At 46.2% G+C, this 23,736-nt stretch overlaps 1 protein-coding gene across 2 annotated transcripts in view; it reads right to left on the reverse strand.

Annotated features, from left to right (window-relative positions):
* Positions 1 to 300: 300 nt before the first annotated feature.
* ACP1 (acid phosphatase 1) overlaps positions 301 to 23,736 on the reverse strand; it is a 350,036-nt gene continuing 326,600 nt past the window's right edge. For both annotated transcript variants that reach the window (XM_044073601.1, XM_044073597.1), the window contains exon 6: positions 301 to 626. In XM_044073601.1, coding sequence (XP_043929536.1) covers positions 549 to 626 — 78 coding nt within the window. In that variant the 3' untranslated portion in view covers positions 301 to 548. The remainder of the gene's footprint in view (positions 627 to 23,736) is intronic.

Consider the following 23,736-nt stretch of genomic DNA (forward strand, 5'->3'; position numbering starts at 1 on the left):
TGTAGTAAAATGAAGTCTCTAACATTTTTAAGGCTGTTTTATCTGCTGCTGTCCTCTGCCAACCATCACTATCCTCTGACAATCCTCAGCATTTAGGGGTGCTTAACAAACTTGTCCTTGTTTTTAAGGACTGTAATCTCTACACTCCATTCGCTAAATCTTTTTCAGAGGCACAGGTCTGTTTTCCAATACATCAATAAACATGGATTTAGGTCAATAAAAAATTGATGATTTTCATATAAACCAGTACAACACAGATCAGAGTTAAAAGCAAAGGTTTAGAGCATGACACTACTGATCCCATGTTAAAGTAAATTTTATTTTGTTTTTTAGAGCACATAACTTTGCCACTGTTCCAAAACCTTCATTTAACAACTATCAAGACAAAAGAATCCCCCCTATTTACAAACAACTGCATTTTTCAGTGTCAGTAAATCATCACTGCTGAGTTTAAAATGAAACTATCTTCTAAATTTTCAAAAACAATGTACACATTTCATGAAGTATGATGCTACTATACATTAGAAATCTTCTTTGCTGGCAAATTGCTAAGAATTTTTTTCAAGGAATGCTTTGCAGCATCTAACACACTGCTGATATACTGTTTCAAAGTCTTCATCACCTCCCTGAAAAAAAAAAACAAAAAAATACAATTACAAAACAGTATTTCAAGTGTCGGAACATCAAGTAAATAAAAAGCAAATTATTATCAAGCAATGGACCGAAAATGCTGAATTGTGTTCTGCATTTTGCATTGCTGCATTTTTAAAGTAAGAGGGTTTCTTTAATCAGTTTTTGCCAACACTGGAGATCTAGCTCCTTGATATGTAATGAAGGAAAAGCCTGACTTCCTGCACTCACGGTTCAAGAAATGAGGCTTGGCATAAGGTACAAATGAAAAGTGAGTGACTATGGCAAAAATGCTTATAAGGAAGACATTTTTGAAGTAACCAATGGAAGCAGCAAAGCCCCTGACGTAGTAGCCTTTATCAACATTATGTGCATGCTCGTCACACAGTAAAAAGAAACAATGCAGTTAGTAATCCACCCGCAGAAGGTTTTGCTTGGCAACTATCAGACCCTTCATTCTGGTGTAAAAACAAATTAGAAGTTATGTACTCACCATAACGTTCCATCTGAGTAGGTGACTTCATTCGGATGCAACCTGTGGGTATCGGATCCGATCTCGGATCCGAGCCGGCAATTCAAAAGCTTAGGCTCCGAGCTCCTAGCTCCTCCCTCTTACCCATAACCCCTTGCCAAGCCCTGACTGACCTCAGATTGAGTTTGCCTCAAATACTGACCACAGTATACTAAAAACAGCATAATACTCGCTCTATAAAGGTCAGGGGAGAATGAAGTCACCTACTCAGATGGAGCGTTATGGTGAGTACATAACTTCTAAATCTGAAGTAGGCAGACTTCATTGTCTGCAACCTGTGGGACAGAGTCCCTAGCTACCTGAATCTTGCCATCATGGAAGGATGTTCGAGCACCGCTGAGCCAAAGGATGCTCTTCCTCTAGAAACAACATCCACCTTGTAATGAGAAATAAAAGTATGGCCCAAGTAGCTGCAGCAGATATCATCCAACGAAACACGGGACTTAAAGGCGAAACTGCCCTAGTAGAATGAGACGTAACCCTCTGAGGGGCAGGTCTGCCTGAAGTGTCATATGCCTGCAATATGCAATTAGCAATCCATTTAGATAGAGTGACTTTAGACACTGCTTTACCCAAATTTAGCAAAGGACAGCTGATCTGATTTCCTGTGGCCAGCTGTCCTGTTAATATAAAAACGTAACTGTCTATGAACATCCAATGAATGCAATTTGTATTCCCCTTTGTTTGAATACTTGGGAAAAAAGACAGGCAAATTGATTGACTGGTTAATATTGGATTCAGAAGAGACCTTCGGAAGAAAAGATGGATTGGTCCTGAGGCACACCCTATCAGGGAAAGAAAGAAAGGTAAGGCGGTTTGACACAAAGAGCCTGAAGCTCAGACACCCTTCTGGCTGAAGTGATAGCTACCAGAAAGGCAGTCTTCCAGGAAAGGAATTTTAAATCAGCAGAAGCTGCAGGCTCGAAGGGAGGAGCAGTAAGGGCCTGCAGGACTAAAGACAAGTCCCAAGGCGGTACAACCTCCTTGACTGGAGGTCTTAATAAAAAAACTCCTTTGAGAAAGGTTTTGCATAATTTCGCTGTCATAAGGGGAGCTGTGTCCTGTCCGATGTGATAATGCGAGATAGGGAAGAACTGGCCCCTTGATGAAAGAGGTCTGTTAGAAAATCTAGCAGAGATAGGTGCTGAAAAGGATCCACAGTTCTCTGTCCTGCCCATATAGAGAACCTCTTCCATTTGCTCCGATAAACCTGTCTGGTGGAAGGTTTATGAGCAGCCACCAAAATGGCTTTGACGGTGAAGAGATACCGGGAGTCCTAATTAAGGTTGGAACTGGAGCAGCCAAGCTGTCAACTTCAGGGTTACTTAGATTGGGAACTGGCATTCCCAGAGGGTGAGAGATGAGATATTGGATCCAGAATCCATGGTGGATTGATTTTGTGAGACCATAGAACCAAGGTTGTCGAGGCCAGAATGGGGCAATGAGAATCATTCTGCTCCCCAAACTGTTGGCTTTCTGCAGAAACCTCTGCATCAGAGGAAGTGGAGGGTAGGCATAAAGGAGACCGGGAGGCCAAGCATGCACAAGAGCATCCTCGGGAACTCCCTGGTGGGGAAGTAGCGAAGAAATTGTCGCATTTGGCGTTTGAGGGAGAAGCAAAAGATAAAATCTTCTTCGCTACTTGAAGATTGAGGACCACTCGTGTGGAGAAAGGATGGTGCGACTGAGCTTGTGGATGCTGGACTTTCCGGAATGTGCGTTGCTATCAGAAAGCGTTTGGTGGAAATTGCCCATTCCCAGACTCTCATGGCCTCTCGACAAAGGGGATAAGACCTGGTTCCTCCCTGCTTGTTGATATACCAGACTACGGACATGTTGTCTGTCTAATAGTCCCTGTAGGAAGAGCGTGGTGAAGTGCTTGCAGCGCGAGGAGCACCGCGCTCGTTTCCAGGACATCTATTACCAATGCCGTCTCTGTGGCATTCCGCGTGCGTTGGACCATCTTTCCAGAATGCCCCCACCCGAGGCAAGAAGCGTCCGTGGTCACTGTGGCTCGGGAAATGCAGCAAAAGGGTCTTCCTGCTAGGGGCTTCGGAGAAAGAAGCCACCACAGAAGGGAGTCCCTGCGCTCTGCTGACTCGGGCGTTCACAAAGAGACCACTGAACTTGAAGGGTCCATTGAAGAACGCATGAATTAGAAGCGGGATAGCTGCCGCCATAGAACCTAGGGCCCTCAGGACCCGAAGCTGCAGTTGGTGAAGGTTGAAGGATTGCTGTCACATGACACCTCAGGCTGGCGATGCGGTCTGGGGTGAGGAAGGCTCGCATTGATCTGGTGTCTAGCCTTCCTCCTATGAAATCTATAATTTGAGTTGGATTCAGAAAAGATTTCCCCAGTTGATCGTGATGCCCAGCCTTGGTGCTAGTTGAAGGAAGTAATCCCTGGCTGAGCACAGAAGATGCCTTGATGATGCCGTCAGGAGCCAGTCGTCCAGGTACGGAAAGACCTGTAATCCCTGGAGCCTCAGGTGGGCCGCTACCACCGCTAACACCTTGGTAAACACCCTGGGGGCTGAGGTGAGACCAAAGGGAGGACCCTCAACTGATAGTGACTGGCTCCCAGCCGGAAGCGTAGAAACCTCCTGGGTCGTCTGTCCATCCGGATGTGGTAGTACGCATCCTTGAGGTCTATGGAACACATCCAATCGGTCTCCCTCAAAAGGGAGTATAGATTGCAGGGTGACGATGCGGAACTTTTGCTTGTTAACTGACAGGTTCAACAGGGAGAGGTCTAAATATGGTCTCAAGTCCCCTGTCTTCTTTGGCATCAAAAAGAACCTGGAGTAAAACCCTAATCCGGCTTGGTCTGGGGGGCCGCGCTGGATGGCTCTTTTCTAGCAGCTGCTCGGGTGGAACATCTGGGAGGCTGCGGAATCTTGATTAGGGTATTGAATATCCTCTGGATACAGTGAAGCACCCAACTGTCTGTTGTTATGGACTCCCAAGAAGTCAGGTGCATGCCCGACTGCCTCCAGAGACGGACAGCCGGGCAACCCTTCAGGGCTGCTGCGTGGGTCTCTCAGAGAAGTTCTCTGGACCCAAAATTGCCAGGAGCCCCCTGCCTCTCTCCGTCCTCCTCTGGGACTGGTTATCGAGCAGGTTGGGACTGCTGAACCACATCTTCTTCTGTCCCTTTTGGTTCTTAGAGAAGGACCTCTGGGGAGCTGATCTGGACTAATGTGTCGCGAACAGTCTTGCCAAACAAGGCAGAACCATCGAAAGGGGCATTAAATCACAATGGCGGAGCCAGGCCTGTTGCCTCATGACAAGGCCTGCTCCGCTGGCTCCCTCAGTAGCATGAGACAGCAGCATGTATTGGATACAGATCTGAGAGTGGCCATCCGGTGGAGTAAACCTGTTTATCCTCACTCGAGATGGACTCATGCAGCGTATTCTTTAATCAGATCTCGCTGCATCCTAATGACATGTGCCATGTAGTTCAGCTCTCAAAGAGAAGGTCGCTGAACTAAACACTCGCTTCCCAATGCGATCCATGACTCCTTGCCCGGAGGATGGACTCTCCTGGGCCAATTCCTCTTCGTGGCTGCAGCCATCATCATGGCATCAACTGGGGACCCTTACTCCAGTGGGTGCGGTCTGATGGAGGAGAAAGAATGGATAGGCTCAATGGTGTCCGGATGATCTACCAGGGGTCAGCAGGAGGGACACCCAAGAGGTAGAAGGGAGAACACAGGGCAGACCACCCCCTGATCCTTAACATCTCCATGATGTCTCCAAATGAGGCGTCCTCAGGGGTGACCTAGGAGCCTTCCCTTCATCCAAGTCCGTGTCTTCAGTGACGGACTCAAGTACTCTTCAGCCGGATGTTAACCACTTGGGACATCCCTGGGACCGGCTGGTGGGGGCCTGGCCCAACTGCAAAGGAGTGCGGGATGGAGCCGTGGCAGGAAGACAGTGCCCTTTCCATACACCAGCTCCCTGCACTCAAGGGATGGGGCGGATTCCGACCCACCCCGGATCCAAATCTGCGAACCCGTGGTATGGGTCGGAGAAGGAGCTAATCCCTCCCGGTTGGGGGCTAGGAGCACCATTTGCATTTGGGCCTGGATGAATTTCCTCATCATCCGGTCCATATCAGCTCGAAAAGTCGATCTAGAGGAGGCCAGACCTAGAGAACCGTCTCGGTGACCTCCTGGAATCCTCCTCCTCGGGTCCAGGAGACCTCTTGGTGCTTCTCCTGTGCCTCTCCTTCTGTCTCTCCCTAGTAGAATCCTTCCCCTCCGGCAATTTTAAGGGAGGTTGAGTCCCAGCCGGAGGAGAACTCACAGCAACAAGTTGCTGACTGGAGGGCAGAGGGTATCTGGGGGTAAAGACCCGCCAGCACTAACGGTTGAACCCTGCACAAATGGTACAACCAGAAGACAGGTGTTCAACCCCAAGCTATTCTTGTTACCAGTGTGGCCATCTGCTGGGGACAGAGACAGCCTTAGGGGCTTCAGACATTACACCTAAGGCCTAAACACACACACACACAAACAAAAAATTAACTAAAGAGGAGGAAAGCCTTAACCACACACAACACTAACTATATTTTTAACAAAAAAAGAGAATTTGAACAATTTTCCTGTCAGAAAACTACACTTATCTCAAAACCACGCCAGAGCTCTAGAATTAAATCTGAGGTCAGTCAGGGAGGAGCTAGGAGCTTGGAGCCTAAGCTTTTGAATTGGATCCGATACCCACAGGTTGCATCCGAATGAAGTCTGCCTACTTCAGATCAGATGTTTCGTTTTCTGAAACTTGTACACTTAAACAGCATGTGAACTTCTTTTGCTACTGGGATCTACCTAGGGGGAATAATATGAATGCACTGGCTTAAGGATGATTATGACATCATTTTAGGCAGAATATTGGTTAGTCTTACGGACACCTGATCCTTGTGAAGTACCACACTTTGTACCTTACCAATAATGTGCATGAAACTCCAGAGCTCTTAGGGGCAGAGGTGACAGACACCAAAAGAAAATTTTCCAAGAGATTACATTTAGAACTGCTTAAGTAGCAGGTTTGAGAACAGCAGTATTCCAATACTGAGGGGGATTACCCTGCCCGAGGTAACCAGATGTACGTTCAGTGGGTGTAACAAAACAAAAATCTTCTTGGGGCAACATATCTCCAGCATATGACCTCATCTCGCAGGTGAAAGGGTACATAAGTGAGCATATACACACACAATATCCTCAGAATATCTATAGCCAGGAGAAGCTGGAGGATCCCAAATAGAAATAAAGTGGAAGGGAAATGTTCCTCCCTTGGTCCATAAGGGAGAGAGAGAGAGAGACCATGTGATGGGGGCTGGAGGGAAATGTGCAATACTGCAACAATGGTCAGTAGGACATCAACTGTTATGCTACGTTCTTACAGAACCATACAGGTCTCTCCTTGAATGACATTTGCGGTATTCCAATACTGATGGGCAATTCCCAAAACTAAACAGTACAGATAAAAGAGCTTGAGACAGGGGAGCTGTCTACCACTCCTAAATGGAAAGATCTAGCAAAAGAGGTTACAGGTCTGGAAAAGGCATCCACTCTGTAGTGTCTAACATGTGATCTGACGACCACGTATCCACCTCTAGAACAGATCTGGAGTCAATGTCTTTGAAGGCAGCCACCTCTAGAACAGATCTGGAGTCAATGCCTTAGAAGGCAGCTCCAAATGAAGAGACTGCTTTGGTGGAATAAGCCTTCACTGATTAAGACAGGGGTTTGCCATGCAAGGAGCAACAGAAGGAGATTGCTTTAGAAATCCAGTTTGAGATGGTCTGCTTGGAGACAGGATTGCTCAACTTAACCACCTGGAAGGAGCTAAAAATCTGGTCTCTTTTCCCTGAAAGCTCTGTCCTGTTCACATCCAGGAAGAAGAGGAATCCTTCCCTTGTTTGTGGGCTAGGACAGAAGCCAAGCAAATACTGGGTCTGGTTAAGGGACAGTTCATTTAGTACCTTTGGCATAAAGGAAGGGTTAGACCCTAAGATGAGAAAAAGGAAAAATGGCCATAAAGGCTTGAAAGTTTGAAACTCTTCTGGCAGAGGTGAGAGCAATCAGCATGACCATTTTCCAGATACAAAATTTTAATGAAGTGGTGGGCCGCTGGTTCCAAAGGTGGTACAGTAAAGTTTTCAAAGTCAAAGTGCAGATCCCAAGGGGGCAAAACAGGCCTACTTGGTGTGTTCTAGGTGAGGATGCCTTCGAAAATGCTTTGACTTCAGCTCTGGAGAGCAACCAAGGGTTCAGATGCATGCAGAAGGAAACAGCAGACAGGTGTGCCTTAATGGAGGCATAGGCTAGACCACATTTTAGTAAATCACACAACGATGAATGAATAAGTGGAATCTCCACCTGAAAGGTCTTATTGTTTTCCGACACCAGATCGAAAATCATTTCTACTTGGGAGATGAAAGATTTTCTAGCTGTAGGTTTTTTTCCTGTCATAGGGCACCTCCTCTGAAAATTGGTGCCTGAACTTCAGACTGGGATATGCCCATTTTGGAAGTTCACATCATGGGGTAACTTTTAAAGTGATGGCCCCTGGCTAAATGGAGAAGAGGGAACCAATGCTACCAGGGCCAAAAATATGTCACTGGTAAGATTTTTGGTTTTTCCCTTTGGATCTTCAGAAGGACCTTTGGGGTTTGGAGAGGGAAACATTTTCAACAGACGGACATGACAAATACTCTCCAGACCTGAGGACAGGGGTCCTGAGGCAAAACAGCTCAAGTTGTCTGTTCTGAGAGAAGGCAAACTGGTCTATTTGAGGGACACCCAGTTTGTTGACTATGTCAAGAAGACCTCCATGTTCAATATCTACTCATGAGGGTCTACCAGAGAAATGCTTAGTGAGTCTGCGAGAACACTGACTGTTGAAGGAATACAAATGGCCTGTAGGGACAGAAAGAATAGTCATGTAACAACTTAACATAACCTTAGACGTCCTTCTCTTCCATGTTGCAGTATTCATAACTGTTGGGAGGTTGCTGACTGCAGCACCGGATATCCAGCTAGTATACCAATGTCTTAGGGTCAGGGGTACATGTGAAGTTTGATGTGAGAGCCATAAACCGACGTTGGCTATAAAGGTGACGTCTGCACATACCCACTCCAGAATGGACTGCCGCATACAGTAGTACCCCTCAAAGCAATGAAGAGGAAGATGGAAGCTTTTCAGACCCACATGAAAGACCAGGTCAAAGGATGCCTCATGGAGGCATATGCCTGATGCTGAGGTTTGGTAGATTGAGAAAAATCTATTTCCTCAGGTGGCTAAAATAGGAAGACAGGGAGTAGGAGGGTGGGAATGAATACCGCAACATGGAAGAGGAGACCATCTAAGGTTACGGTAAGTTCTAACACAACTATTCTATGTCCTTCTACTCTCATGTTGCAGTATTCATAACTGTAGTGAGAGTACCAAAGCTTTAGGTATGAGCCTGGGAGGAAGGATGAGGTCCCTGGTCTAGAAGACCATGTAGAATGGACCTAGCAAACCCACTTCTGGCCCTAGAAGCCAAATCTAGTTTGTAATGCCTGGTAAAGGTATGGACTGATGATCTGGTTAGCAGCTTCTAGGATAGAAATGTAGTCTACCCCCCTGAAGAAAGCAGCTGAGGAGGCAGCTGCCCTAGTGGAATGAGCCCTCACACTGTCAGATACGGCTTTACCGTGAAAGGAGTAACATGCAGAGATGGCCTTAGATATCCATGAAGGTACGGTCTGTTTAGAGACTGCCTTTTCCAAGGCCCTTGGGTGAAAGGAGACAAACAGCTGGTCCGACAATCTAATGGGTTTAGTCTTGTCCAGATAATACCAGAGTTGTCTGTGCTCATCTACAGAATGCAGCGTTCTTTCAGAGGAATTTAGAGGTTAAGGGAAAAAGACAGGAAGGTTAATGGTCTGACTCAAGGATAGCTCATTAACCACCTTGGCCATGAAGGAAGGGTTAATCCTGAGGGAGACCCTGTCTTTATGGGATGAGGTAAGGAGGGACGGCCATCATGGCTTGAATTTCTGATACCCTCCTGGTGGATGTGAAGGCCACCAGCAGTACGGTTTTCCAGGTACACAGTTTTAATGAAGCAGAGTGGGCTGGCTCAAATGGAGGTAAAGTGAGTTTTTCCAAGACAAAATTTAGGTCTAAGTAGGAGACATTGGCTTACGAGGGGGCCTGATATGGATGACCCCTTTTAAAAGGAGCTTAACCTCTACAAAGGGAAAAGTCAGACTAGTGAACCTAAACAGAAGAGTAAGTTAGTCCTGAATGTAGAAGCTCACACAAGTAAAAAAGGACCATGGGTACAGGAACAAGTAATGGGTCCTGTTTTTTCTTATGATGCCACCTGGAGAATCTTTTCCATTTTGCCACATATTCCTCCTGGTACTGGGTTTCCTGGCCTCCTGCAGGACAGTGAGTACATCCTCCAAGTACAGGTGCCTGAAGGGGATCAGAACCCTATCACCCATAGAGTCAGCCTGAGATTGCTCACCTGAGGGTGTATTAAGGACCCCCTGTCTTGTGTGAGTAGGTCTAGATGGTGGGGTAACCTGTGGCGATTGCCCTTGGCTAAAAGGTGAAGAGGGGGGAATCAATGCTGTCATGGCCAGAAGGGAGACACCAGCAGGATTTTTGGTTTGTTCCTCTGAATCTTCAGGAGGACCTTTTGAATCTGAATGGGGGGAAGGCATAAAGGTACATACCTGCCCAAGAGAGAGAGAGAGAGAAGATGCCCACTTTCCAGGCGTGGGGATGTGGATCACTCATGCAAAACAGAGGCATCTGCCTGTTCTGGGAGGAGGCAAACCAGTCTGCTTGAGGAATACCCCACTTGTGTACACGATCTAGGGACAACTCTCTGTGAAGCATCCATTCGTGAGAGGGTGCAGAAGTTCTGCTGAGAGTGTCTTGCCATTGCATTCTCTGCTGAAGGAATGTACACTGCTTGCAGGTGGATATGCAGAGTTGAGGCTAGAGACCAAATCTGTATGGCTAGGCTGCAAAGAGGGTAAGTCCTTGTCTCCCCTGCTTGTTTATGTACCAAAAGACCATCATATTGTCTGTGACTACTTTCAAGGTGCCTGGTAGGAGGACTGGTTGGAAGATCTGTAGTGCTAAGTAAAAGGGCCCCCACCTCTTTGATGCTGATGTGGTCCCTTTGCCTGAGTGGAGATCACTCTCCCTGCACTTTGCTTAGTTTTTGCTGGTGTTGTAACACTGCCCCCCAACCCAGGTCTGAAGCATCTGTGAAGATTTGCTGTGAGGGTGGAGGTAACTGCAACAGTATGCCCTGGTTGAGACTGATGGCTGTAATCCACCATTCACCATTCCAACTCTTTCTTCAGGTAAGGTATTAAGGGGAGGGAGATATCCAGAGGATGAGAATGTTGGTTCCAACGAGTCTTTAGTACCCACTGGATCTTCCTCATATGCAGCCTTGCCAGAGGAAGCATTGGTATCAAGGATGCCATGTGGCCCAGGATTCTCAGGAATTCTCTGGCTGAAAGTATCTGAAGACAGAGAAGTTTCTGAGGGTACAGCAAGGTTTTTTACCTACTGGCAGGGAATGAAAGCTGCCATCTTGTCAGTTCTTATCCTGCACCCTAGAAAAAAGCTAGATCTTTTCTAGGGGTCAGGTGGGACTTCTCGTGGTTGAAAGTGAACCCTAGGTCTGCCAGGGTTCTGGTCACCAGGTGTAGGTGATGTTGCAAGGTGTAAAGGTCCTGGGTGAAGTATTAACAGTTCATCTAGATATGGGTATACTTGAATGCTCTGAGTTCTGCAGTGGGCAACCACTAGTGCTAGACACTTTGTGAACACCCTGGGAGCTGTGGAGAGCCCAAAGGGTAATGCTAAAAATTGAAAATGCAAGGAACCTACTGAAAAATGTAGGAATTCCCTGTAGCAGGGATGACCAGGAATGTGAAGGTAGGCGTCCTTCAGATCCAGGGATACCATAAAAGTCTAATAGGAATGAGAGGCAACAGCAGCTGCAAGGTGAGCATTCTGAAGGTGTGAATCTTGAGATAAAGGTTGAGTATGGACAAATCCATAATTGGTCTCCAAGGACCATCTTTTCTTGGGACCAAAAACATCATAGAGTAAAACCCCTTGTTTACCTGCTTGAAGTGGGACATCTTCAATGGTGCCCTGGGCCTGGAGGTGAAGCAGAATAGAGGGGAAAGATGGAGCTGGCTTGAGGGGGCCTGGGGTATCCCCTGGAAGGGGGGGGGGGGAGGAGAGCCCACCAAGTCATAAAAAAAAAAAAAAAAAAATGTACTCACCATAACGTTCCATCTGAGTAGTTGTACTTCATTTGTCTTCAACCTGTGGGTGTTCGGATCCAGATCGGATTAGATACGGCCACATCACCAGCTTCTGATCCAAGCTCCTCCCCCATCCATAATGCCTCTCCATCTCCCACTTCCCTCAGACTGAGTTTTCTGAATCAGAAGCATAAACCTGACAAGAAAACCTTACCACTAAAGGTTCAGATAATCTACAACAAACATAAGCAGGGCAGCCACGAGTGTGCATCTCTCCCAAATATCAAAGTAGGACAATTGTGGGAAGGTCAGGAGGAAGGAGGGATGGATGGTTAAAGACAAATGAAGTACAACTACTCAGATGGAACATTATGGTGAGTACATAACTTCTTTATCTGAAGTAGTTGACTTCATTTGATCTTCAACCTGTGGGACAGAGTCCCCAGCTACCTTTATCTGGGTGGCCCTCATGGAAGGATATTATGGAGCATCGTGGACCCAAAACATGCTCTGCCCCTGGATACCATGTCCAATTGTAATGTGAAATAAAGGTATGAGATGAGGACGAAGTAGCTGCGGAACAAATGTCATCCAGCGATATCCTAGACCAGAAAGCCACCGAAGTTGCCATAGATCTAGTGGAATGGGCTTTAATCAGGCCCAGCGGGGAGATGCCTTTGTCAGAGTATGCCTGTAGAATGGATGGGGAATCCATCTCTCGATGGTAATTTTGGAAACTGGTTTGCCTAAAAAGGGTCTTGAATAGAAAACAAACAGTTGATCCGATTTCCAGAAGGGTTTAATTCTGTGCAAGTAAAACCTCAATTGCCTATGTACATCCAACAAATGTAACTTATATTCACCTCTATTTTGGAAGTTTGGAAAGAAAACAAGCAGACTGATGGTTTGATTAATATTGTTCTCAGAAGACACTTTAGGAAGGAAGGTTGGATTCGTGCGTAGGGAAACCATGTCCTTATGAAAATCCATATAAGGAACTTTAATGGATAAGTCTTGAAGTTCCGATAACCACCTGGCCAAAGTAATGGCCACCAAAAAGGCAGTCTTCCAAGAAAGGAATTGCAAGTCTACTGACACTGCTGGTTCAAAGGGAGGAGGAATTAGGGCTTGTATGACAAAGGTGAGGTCCCAAGGCGGAGTTGGATCCTTCACTGGTGGTCGTAACATAAAAGTTCCCTTAAGGAAGGTCTTACAGAGTTTAGAGGAAGCTAAGGAAGCCATGTTTTCACCCAAACGGAAGTTAGAAATGGCAGCCAGTTGCACTCTAACAGTAGAAGAACTCACACTCTGCTGAAAAATACCAGACAAATTCCAGAATAGCTGGAACTGGAGCTGAAAAGGTGTCTAGATTCTGTTGGGAGGCCCAGATAGAGAAATTTCCATTTACTACAGTATATGTTTCTGGTAGAAGATTTACAGGTCACCACCAGAATGGCTTTAACCAGAGAGGATAAACCGGGAGTCCTAATCATTACTGGAACTGGAGCAGCCAAACTGTGAGTTTCAGACTGTCCAGGTCTGGGTGAGGGACCCCTGAGGGGTGAGAGGTAAGGATCCATGGAGGAAGTACAGGATGAGACCATAGGGAGGGGAACCAGACTTGATGAGACCAGAATGGGGTGATGAGGATAACTGTGCTCCCCAGCCTGACAGCTTTCTGCAGAAATTTCGGAATGACAGGTAACTGAGGGCAAGCATAAAGAAGACCGGGAGGCCAAGCATGAACTAGAGCATCTCTGGGGCCTTCCCCCTGAGGGGGGTTCAGAGTGAAGAACTCGCTGCACTTCACGCTGAATGGAGATGCGAAGAGATCGCAGCAAGGCCAGCCCCACTTGAGGGCGATCTGTTCCGCTGCTGAAGGATTCAGAGACCACTCGTGAGGCATCAGAATAGACCTGCTGAGCCTGTTTGTTAGGATGTTGGACCGTCCCGGAATGTGTCTCACCACCAGAAAGCAGATGGTGGAAACCGCCCATTCCTACACTCTCATGACTTCAACAAAGTGAGTAAGATCTGGTTCCTCCCCTCTTGTTGATATACCAGACCACTGACATCTGACTGGATGGCAATAGTCCCTACAGGAAGATAAGCATGAAGGGCCTGCAATGCTAAAAGAACCACCCTCATCACTAGGACACTGACATTCCAGTCGGTCTCGGAAGGGGACACATGCCTTGGAATGTCCTTCCCAAGCAATGCCCAACCCTAGCTGGGAGGCATCTGTGGTCACTGTGGTTGTGGGAAAGGAAGGAAGAAAGGGACGTCCCTGGACATGTTCTGGGGAAAGAGTCCACCAGAGAAGTGACTCTGTGCAAGCCTGAGATATGTGTATCAGATGGGACAAGAACAGGTCCAATAGGGACCACCGAACTGCTAATGTCCACTGGAGGACTCTCATGTGAAGACGTGCAAAGGGGAGAAGATTGATAGTGGCTGCCATGGAACCCAAGGCCTGCAGAACTGATTCCGCTGATGGACGGTGAGAATGAAGAAGGTAAGATATGTAAAATTTCAAATTGTTTACCCTTTACAGAGTGAGAAAGACTTTCATTTGTATGGTGTCTACCCAAGCTCCAATGAAATGTAAGCTGTGAACTAGAGTCAGCGACGACCTGTTGATGTTGATTGTAATGCCCAGTCTGTTTGCTAGAAGGAAGTAATCTTTGGCCTGCTATAGTAGATGCTTGGTAGGGGCAGTAAGCTGCCAATCGTCCAGGTAGGGATAAACCTGGATTCTCAAAAACCACAGGTGGGCCGCTACCACCGTCACGACCTTTGGTGAACACCCTGGGGGCTGTGGTGAGACCAAAGGGTAGGGCACTGAACTGATGACTGGCCCCCAGCCAGAAGCGAAGAAACCTGCGAGAGGGCCTGTTCACTTTGATGTGATAGTACGTGTACTGGAGGTCGATCGAGCACATCCAATCTTCTGCCTGCAAGTAGGGCAGAATGGACTGTAGCATGACCACCCGGAATTTCTCCTTGGCTACTGACAGGTTCAGAATGGAAAGCTCCAGAATGGGTCTTAAGGTCTCCCGTTTTCTTTGGCACCAAAAAGATCCTTGAACAGATGTCCAATCCGGATTGATCTAGGGTGGCGGGTTGGATGACTCGTTTTTCTAACAGCATTTCTATCTCCAGTGCTGCTTCCTCCCTTTGTGCGGGTGGCACATCCGGGAGGAGTTTTGTTAGGTGAGGGTGGTGTTACCAATGGTATGGAATAACCTCCGGATATGATTTTTAACACCAGACGAAATGTTGTAATTGACTCGCACTCTGTTGGGTGTAACGAAGGATGGCCCCTGACTGCTTCCAGATATGAGCAGCCAGGCACCCCTTCAGGGTTGCTGCGTGGGTCTGTCTGTGAATGGTTCTCTGGACCCAAAAGTTCTTTAGACCCCCTCTGCATCTGGGCCAGCGTCAGTGGTAACCCCCTCTGCCTCTGGGCGAAGGAGAGTCCTGAGTGTCCCGGGAGAATTGAGAATTCCAGAACCACATCATCTTTGCCCCTCACTGATTCCTTGAGAAGGATCTTTGAGGGGCAGAGAAGCTGATCCCGACGGCAGACATTTTGTCTTCCTGTCCTTCTCACTCTGGACTAGTGTCTCATGTATGAACTTCCCAAACAGGGAAGAGCTATCTTAGGGAGCATTCGCAAAGGATGCCTTAAAGGGTTCTGAGAATTGACATAGCCAAAGCCAGGCATGGCGCCTCATGGCAATGATGGACATGGCTGCCCTAGCGGCCCCTTTGGTGGCATGGGAAAGGAGACGCATGGACGTATTTGTAACTGCTTTGAGAGTGGCCATGTACGCAGAGAACATTTTCATGCTCTGTGCAGAAGTGGACTCTAGGGGTGACTCGGCAACCTCCTTGACAAAGTCTTGCTGAAGTCGAATAACATGCGCCATATAGTTCAGCGCCCTTTTGAAAAAGGTGGCTGAAGCATAAACTCGCTTCCCCAGATGATCCATCGACCACGACTCTCTGTCAGGAGGATGGACAGCAGAGCACTCCTGAGCGAGCTCTTTCTTGGCAGCAGCTGCCACCACCACAGCATATACTGGGGACCCCTTACTCCAGCTGACTCTGTCCTGCGGGGGGCTAAGGACTTTTTCCGGTCGGTGTCCGGTTCTTTCCATGCCCTAGATGTATTAAGGTCCACCAGTGGGGTGGTGGCAGGGGACGACAGCCAGGAGGTAGATGGGCCTGTGCCAAATGCCTACAGGAACATACACTTGTCTGGGGTTGTTTTTTGGGTGGACCATCCCCCTCTTTTGGCATAGAATTTCCATGAAGTCTCTGAAGGAGACATCCTCCGGGGGGGGGGGGGGGGTGACCTGGGGAAACCCTCCCCTTCTTCCAAGTCAGTGTCATCTGTGAGGGACTCTGGGGGGTTGTCCAAGTGCCTTTTTTTACACGTGCATTTGTGAGGGACCTCATCAGTGGGAGAGACTGTGGGGGATTCGCAAACTGAGTTTCTCTCCACTGGGTGCTCCCGGGGGCACATCAGGCATGGGCTATCTTTGACAGAAAATACAGTTGTGTACACTCATAATAAATGTAGATGCTCGAGTGTATTCACTGTTGCAGTCATCACATTTGGGTTATCTGCTTCCAGTAGCCCTTAGACAGCCTGATTATCAAAGTCTTGGGGGTCCTGTGTCGGTTGCTGTCTCATCTTCCATGATGTCAGGTAGTCAGGGGTATAAAGCTTGCAGCCGACACCATTACATCAGTTTTTCTTGCCCCAGATGTCAGGTACCCTCCTAATGGGAAGCAATTATTATAGATATATATATATATATATATATATATATATATATATATATATATATATATATATATATACATATATATATATATATATATATATATATATATATATATATATATATATATATATATATATATATATATATATATATATATGTGTATAACAAGGTTATACCTCCAACAAAAAAGCAAATGCACCAAAAACCTTTTAAGCATAGTAAAGGAGAGTCGAAGTATAGACAAAACAAGTCAGGGGGCTGGAGGGAGGGTAACCAGGACTGCAAAGGTGAATACACTGTACTATGTTCTTCATGTTTCACTGTTGCAGTCATCACATTTGGGTAGATTCCCAAAGCTAAGTATGGGAGGAGGAATTTAGATAGCATTAGGACCAGCTACATGGCCCTGCAAGACTGCAGTGGCAAAGCCAGCTCTGGATTTAGAGAACATTGGCAAATGGCAATGCTTGGTGAAAGTATGTACAGAACTCCAGGTAGGAGCTTCTAGGATGTCTCTGGAAGGGACACCTCTGAAAAAGGCTGTAGAGGTAGATGCAGCCCTGGTTGAATGGGGTCTAATCCCCTGTGGGACAGGTTTTCCATGGTGCTTATAGCAGAAATGAATGCAATGGCTTATCTATTTAGAAATGGTTTGCTTTGAAATGGCCTTCCCCTCTGCCCCTGCAAATGCCACCAGCAGTTGTTCAGATTTCCTTTGAGGTTTAGCCTGTCCAAATAAAATCTAAGTTTTCTGTGCACATCTCATGTGTGCAGTATCCGTTCCCCTTTGTTCTGTGGATTAGAAAAGAAGGGTGGTAAATGAATGGACTGATTAAGGGCCACATTGGATACCACCTTGGGCAAGAAAGAAAGGCTCCACTGCCATAAGGGCCTGTAATTCAGATACCCTTCTTGCTGAAGTGATTGCTAAAAGGAAAGCTGTTTTCCAAGAAAGATATTTTAACTCTGCACTTGCAGCTGGCTCAAAAGGAGGAAGAGTGAGTTTTTCCAATACAAAGTTAAGGTCCCAGGCTGGAGTTGGAACTCTCCTGGGTGGTTTGGCCCCTCTGAGGAACTGCTTGAGCAGTGGGTGGGAAAAGAGGGGTGGGTTCTGTGTTGTAATGAGCTGAAATGGCTGATGCGTGAATTTTGATGGGAGGAAAAGGAAAGGCCCTTGTGAAGCATCTCAGTTAAGTATTGAAGAATCTGAGGGAAACTGTGCACTGCTGTGGCCATCCCTTGAGTTAGGTTCCAGGCACAGAATCTTTTCCATTTTTCAGCATAAGGCACAGAATCTTTTCCATTTTTCAGCATAAGATTTTCTAGTACTAGGCCTCCTTGCCTCCAAAATGACATCCAACATTTGTTTACTGAGGGATGGTAACAGAGAGGTTAGTGTAATTAGCCAGGCTGCCAGGTTCAGGGTTTGAAGCTGGGGGTGCAGAATCCGGCTCTCCTGCTGTGACAGCAGGGTAGGGGGTCTGAGACAGGTGTCATGGGTTTGGCAGTGATGCACTGCGCAAGAGGGGGTACCAGTGTTGGTGTGGCCAGTCTGGTGCAATCAGTATCATCCTTGGTTTGTCCCATTTGATCTTTAGTAGTACTTTGGAGAGGAAAGGCATAAACTGGTAGATTCTTCCAGCAGAAGGACAGAGCATCCACTTTCCAAGCTTTTTTACGGGGAGTCCTTGTGCAGAATTTGTCCAATTGGTAGTTCTGGGGGGAGGCAAACAGGTCTACATCTGGGCTCCCCCATTTGTTTATCAACATGTTGAAAGTCTTTGGTTCCAGTTTCCACTCGTGTGGGTCCATGAGATTTCCGATTAGTTTGTCTGCCAGTGTATTTAGTTTTCCTGGCAGGAATTGAGCCTGTAGATGCACTTGGAAGCTCAAAGCTGTGTTCCGCAGAGCCATGGCTAGTCTGCAGAGGGGGGGGAGGGTAAGAATGGGTACCCCCCTGCTTGTTTATGTACCACATAACAGTGTTGTTGTCCGTCTTTACCATTATTTTGTCCTGGAAGAATGTGGTCCTTGAAGGCTGTCAGAGCATTCTGAACAGCTACCACTTTTTTGATTGATATGCAGGTGCATTTGACTTGGGTTCCATTTACCATGAATGCACTTCCCTGCCAAGTGAGCCCCCCATGCATAGTCTGATGTGTATGTTGTTAGGGTTTGGGCGGCAGGGGGTAGAGTGAATGGTAGTCCCTTGTTTTGGTGGCAGGCCTCTGCCCACCAAAGGAATTCTAACCATAGGCAAGGAATCATTGCTTCTAGATCCTGAGAATGTTGACACCATAGGCTTTTTAGATACCATTGTAGTTTCCTCATATGTAGTCTTGCATATGGAATTAGTAGAATGCAGGAGGCCATGAACATCAAAGGCTTGAATTATTTGCCTTGCAGACAGCAGGGTTTTTGTGGCTACTAGTTTGAAGTAAGTTGTCAAATGAATTTGCTTCTCTGGCGTGAGGAAAGCCATCTGGTAAGTTGTGTTCAAGCTTGCTCCCAGGAATAAAATTTGTTGACAGAGTACCAGATGATTTTTTTTTGGTTTATGGTGTACCCCAGACAAGTTAGCACCTTTTGTACAAATGCCAGATGATTCAAAAGTATGCCCTGGCTTTCTGCCTGAATTAGACAATCATCCAGGTATGGGTATAGTTGAATATTTCTTTGCCTGCAAAATGCAATGACTGGAGCTAGGCACTTTGTGAATACCCTGGGCGCAGTAGATAAGCCAAAGGGCAGTGCAGAGAACTGATAGTACATGTAGCCTGCTTTGAAGCGTAGGTATCTTCTGCAAGATTCCCTGATTGGGATGTGCAGGTAGGCTTCCTTTAAATCCAGTGTTGCCAACCAGGCCACTTTGCCTAGCATAGGAAGAAACTGGTGAAGAGTTATCTTGAATTTTAGAATCACCAAAAAGGTGTTTAAGATAGAAAGGTCCAGAATAGGACGCCATGAGTTGTCTTTTCCGGGTAGTACGAAAAGTCTCGAGTAGAAACCTTGTCCCTTTTCCTCTTCTGGTATAATCTGAATAGCCTTTATGCTTAAGAGAGAGAGAGTACTTGCTTTTGAGCCTCTGCCCACTGATTTGGGGGTAGATCTGGCCAACCATTTGGGGTTGGTAATGTGTGGAAGTGAAATCTGTATCCTAGTGAAACCATATTTAAAACCCATTTGTCCTGGGTAATGAGTTCCCAGTTTTTTACCTGCAAAGCAATCTTTCCCCCTAAAGGAGCAGTCAGTTGAGAAGTGCTTGGAAGTTTTAAAGTTATGTAATTGAGACATTTTACCATAGGAGGGAGTCTTACTACTCCCTGATTTGGAAGTGGGAGCCCCCCACTGCTTAGTCCTGTGCATAACCTGGGACTGAAGCCAGGATGTTCTGCTGGTCCTGGGTTTGGACTGAGAAGGCCCGGAAGAGGCAGGAAAGGACCAGTTCTTAGAGGCTGTACTTGTAGGAAATGTTTTAACAGTTTGCATAGATTTAGCTTTTTCCTCCATCTTTTTAAGAACTTCTTCTGCTTTGTTGCAAAACAGGCGGTCCTGATTTAAGGGAGCATCCAGCAATTTAGCTTTAACATGATCTGGCAAGGATTGCTCCTTAAGCCAAGCATGCCTTCTAAGTACAGACCCAGTGACAGCAGCCCTGCAAGATGCCTCTAGTGAATCAAAATCACATTGCAAAGTATGTTTCCAACCTGTTCAGCAGAAAGCATTAAATCCTGTAAATCCTTATTTCCAGCACAGTCAGGAATCATCATTTTCTGTTTAAGTAATCCAATAACATGCTGCTGATACTTTAACATATGAAACTGGCAACTAAGGCCTTAATGGTCAAAGTTGCAGAAATGTATACCTTCTTACCCCATATATCCAACGTCCTGGAGTCCCTATCAGAGGGGGTAGGATTTCTGGCAGTAGTAGCCTTAATGCCTTTGGGTCCCTGTGAAATGGTCTCAGAATCCGCAGTAGGATTTTTAAAAAGGAACTTGTGAGAGTCAGGAACCCTGTAATATCTATCAGGTTTTCTGGGAGCAGGATGTAAAGAGTCAGGGGCCAAGCTAGATTCTGAAAAGGCATCATCGACAATGTCTAGTACAGGAGGGATAGCTAAAGGCCTGTGCTGGGTCAGGAGTAAGAAATCCCTAAGCCTCTTTTTAGAATCAAAGTAATCCTGACTTTCCCAATGAAAATGTTCCCTAAGAGTATGCAAGGTTTCACCAAAAGAGAAATCCTCTGGGGCGGGGTTAGTCCTCTAATTCAGAATCCTCATAGGTACATAAGGGTAAATCCTGGTCATCAGAGGAAACAGAAATTTCAGAATCCTGGTCAGAAGTATCAAAAGCAAATTCAGTCCTAGGTCTCTTAGAGGAGGAAGGTTGGCTTCCCCTGATTAAAGTAATAAGATCTTCAGCCATTCTGATAATTTGTTTTTTAGGCATAGAGGCCTGACCATGCGGTCTGGGCGCTGGGTTTTCTAAGCATGGTTCGGGATTTAGGCCTTGAAGAAGATGGCGTCAGTTAAATATGCAAGTCAGTAGGCCTGTATACACCTTCAGAAGCCGGTGCCTGCACAGCGGCTCTGGACCCATCCAAGGTAGAGACATCCACAGGTTCCACAGTTGAAGCATCTCGTGGCATACCAGACTCCGAATGGGTCTCAGTAGAGGCCTGCAAATCTGAAGTAGTGGGCATCAGGGTCTGCGAAAGCGCCTCACTGAGTACCGGTGAACTGGTGACTGGCCTAAGAGAAGCATCATTGGCAGCTTTGGACCTAGGCGGCCTGTCTCTGTCTTTATCTTTGCATTTTTTCGGAATGTCGGTAGTTGGATGGCTAACCGAAGGCATATCTGGATACTTGAACCAAGTACCAAAATATTTAGAAGCATAAATATACAGACAATGAATAGTTCGTTGCTTAAACAAAGCACAAAAAGTACAGTTTTGTACCTACCATAAATGTAGATGTTCGAAGATCCACATTGCTGCAGTCCTTACACTTGGGTAGTCCGCTGTCCTCGGTCGGCCCGAATATCAAAGTATAAGGCTGACGTCGGTCAAGGCGCATTTGACTGACATCAGGACGTCAGGGTACAAATGCGCATGACCGATGTCATATCCTCAGTCTTTTCTTGCCCCAGATGTCAGAAGACCCTAAAAAGAAAGGTCAAAACCAAAAGACAGCAAACAACCAACCAACCACCCTTGCACTAATAATATGTACAATATATACAATATACACAATATTGACAACCCAACCCACACAACCGCCTCTAACTACAGAGGGAAGGAGGGAGGTATTGGACTGCAGCAATGTGGATCTTGAACATCTACATTTATGGTAGGTACAAAACTGTACTATGTTCTTCATCTCACATTGCTGCAGTCCTTACACTTGGGTAGAATCCCAAAGCAGAGGTAAGGGAGGATGGCAAAACTATAAAGAAGCAGGAGCTGCCAAAATGCCCTGCAAAATAGCAGTGGCAAAACCAGCCCTAGATTTAGAGTAAAGTGGAAGGTGATAATGCCTAGAGAAAGTATGCAACTGAACTCCAAGTAGCTGCCTCCAAAATATCTTTAGTTGCCACCCCCCTTAAAAAGCTGTCGGTGGCAGTAGCCCTAGTGGAATGAGGCCTAATCCCAGCTGGAATCTCCTTGCCATGATGGGAATAACAGAAAGCAATGCAAAACCCAATCCACTTAGAAATAGTTTGTTTTGACACAGGCTTGCCCTGAGAACTCAAAGCAAAAGAAACAAATAACTGCTGAGACTGCCTGAACCCTTTAGTTCTGCTCAAATAATATCGCAACTGCCTGTGTACATCTAAAGTGTGCAAAATCTTTTTCCCTTTATTTTGGGGATTTGCATAAAAAGTAGGCAAATGAATAGTTTGGTTTAAAGCCACACTAGAAACCACTTTAGGCATAAAGGAAGGATTAGTACGTAAAGATACCCTATCCTTATGGAAAATTAAGAAAGGCTCAACCGCCATAAGGGCCTGCAATTCAGAAACCCTTCTTGCAGAGGTAATGGCTAACAAAAAGCAGTCTTCCATGATAAATATTTCAACTCGGTAGTAGCTGCAGGCTCAAAAGGTTGTAGAGTGAGTTTCTCCAACACAAAATTGAGATCCCAAGCAGGAGTAGGAGCTCACGGGGGTCTTATATTCTTTGCCCTCTAAGAAATTGCTTGAACAAAGGATGAGAAAACAATGGTGGGTCACAATCATAGTGAGCGAAATTGCTGCAGCATGAACCTTAATAGAAGAGAAGGACAAACCTTTGTCCAGTAACTCAGTAAGATATTGAAGAGCCACACTTAAATTAGGCTCAGAAACATCAAAATCCTTTGCTGCACTCCAAAATAAAAATCTCTTCCATTTATCTGCGTACACTTTCCTTGTACTAGGCCTTCTAGCTTCCAAAATAACATTCAAAACTTGCTGTGGAAGTTGAGACCCACTATGGTTCAAAACAGAATATGCCAGGCTGTTAGGTGAAGAGAGTGAAGCTTGACATTGAGCAAATGACTGTCCTCCTGAGACAACAGGTGTGGAATCGAAGGCAAAGGCCATGGAGGCTCCCGTACCAGACTTCTCAGTAATGGGTACCAATGCTGTCGAGGCCAATCTGGAGCTATTAAAATCATCCTTGGCTTGTCCTGTCTGGCCTTTAGTAGTACCTTTGGGAGGAGAGGCAGAGGTGGAAAGGCATACACATGAAGATTGCTCCAATTGAAAGAAAGAGCATCCACTTTCCAAGCTGTGGGATGAAACCTTTTCGTGCAAAACTTTGGCAGCTGGCGGTTTAGTGGAGAAGCGAACAGATCTATGTCTGGAGTTCCCCATGTCACTGTCAATTTCTGAAATACATGAGGATCCAATTTCCACTCGTGGGGATCCATAATTCGTCTGCTCAACACAACTGCTAAGGAGTTCTGTGCTCCCGGTAGAAACCTTGCCTGAAGATTTAGCTGTAAACTGAGAGCAGTCTCCCACAAAATCATTGCTTGCCTGCATAGAGGATAAGAATGTGTTCCCCCTTGCTTGTTGATGTACCACATGACAGTTGTGTTGTCTGTTAGAATCAACACCTGCCCTGGAAGAAGTAAATCCTTGAAAGCTATTAATGCAAACTGGACTGCTAACATCTCCTTCAAGTTGATATGTAGATGTTGTAGTCTGGCAGGCCACTTGTCTTGTATCCACTTTCCATTCAGATGAGCTCCCCAAGCTTTGTCTGAGGCATCTGTCGTTAGAATTTGACTCGCCTCTGGCCGGGTCACAGAGAGTCCCTTGTTTAGGTGACATTCCTGAGCCCACCACAACAATTCCTTTTTGAATGCAAGGTATTATTTGAATGACAGTGTCCAGATCCTGGCAGTGCTGTGTCCATACATTTTTGAGATACCATTGTAGCTTCCTCATATGCAGTTTGGCATTGGGAAGCACCAGAATACAAGATGCCATGA

Source organism: Protopterus annectens, chromosome 1.part1 (genome assembly GCF_019279795.1).
Source record: "Protopterus annectens isolate FY-2018-M chromosome 1.part1, PAN1.0, whole genome shotgun sequence".
In the NCBI taxonomy this organism is placed as follows: domain Eukaryota; kingdom Metazoa; phylum Chordata; order Ceratodontiformes; family Protopteridae; genus Protopterus; species Protopterus annectens.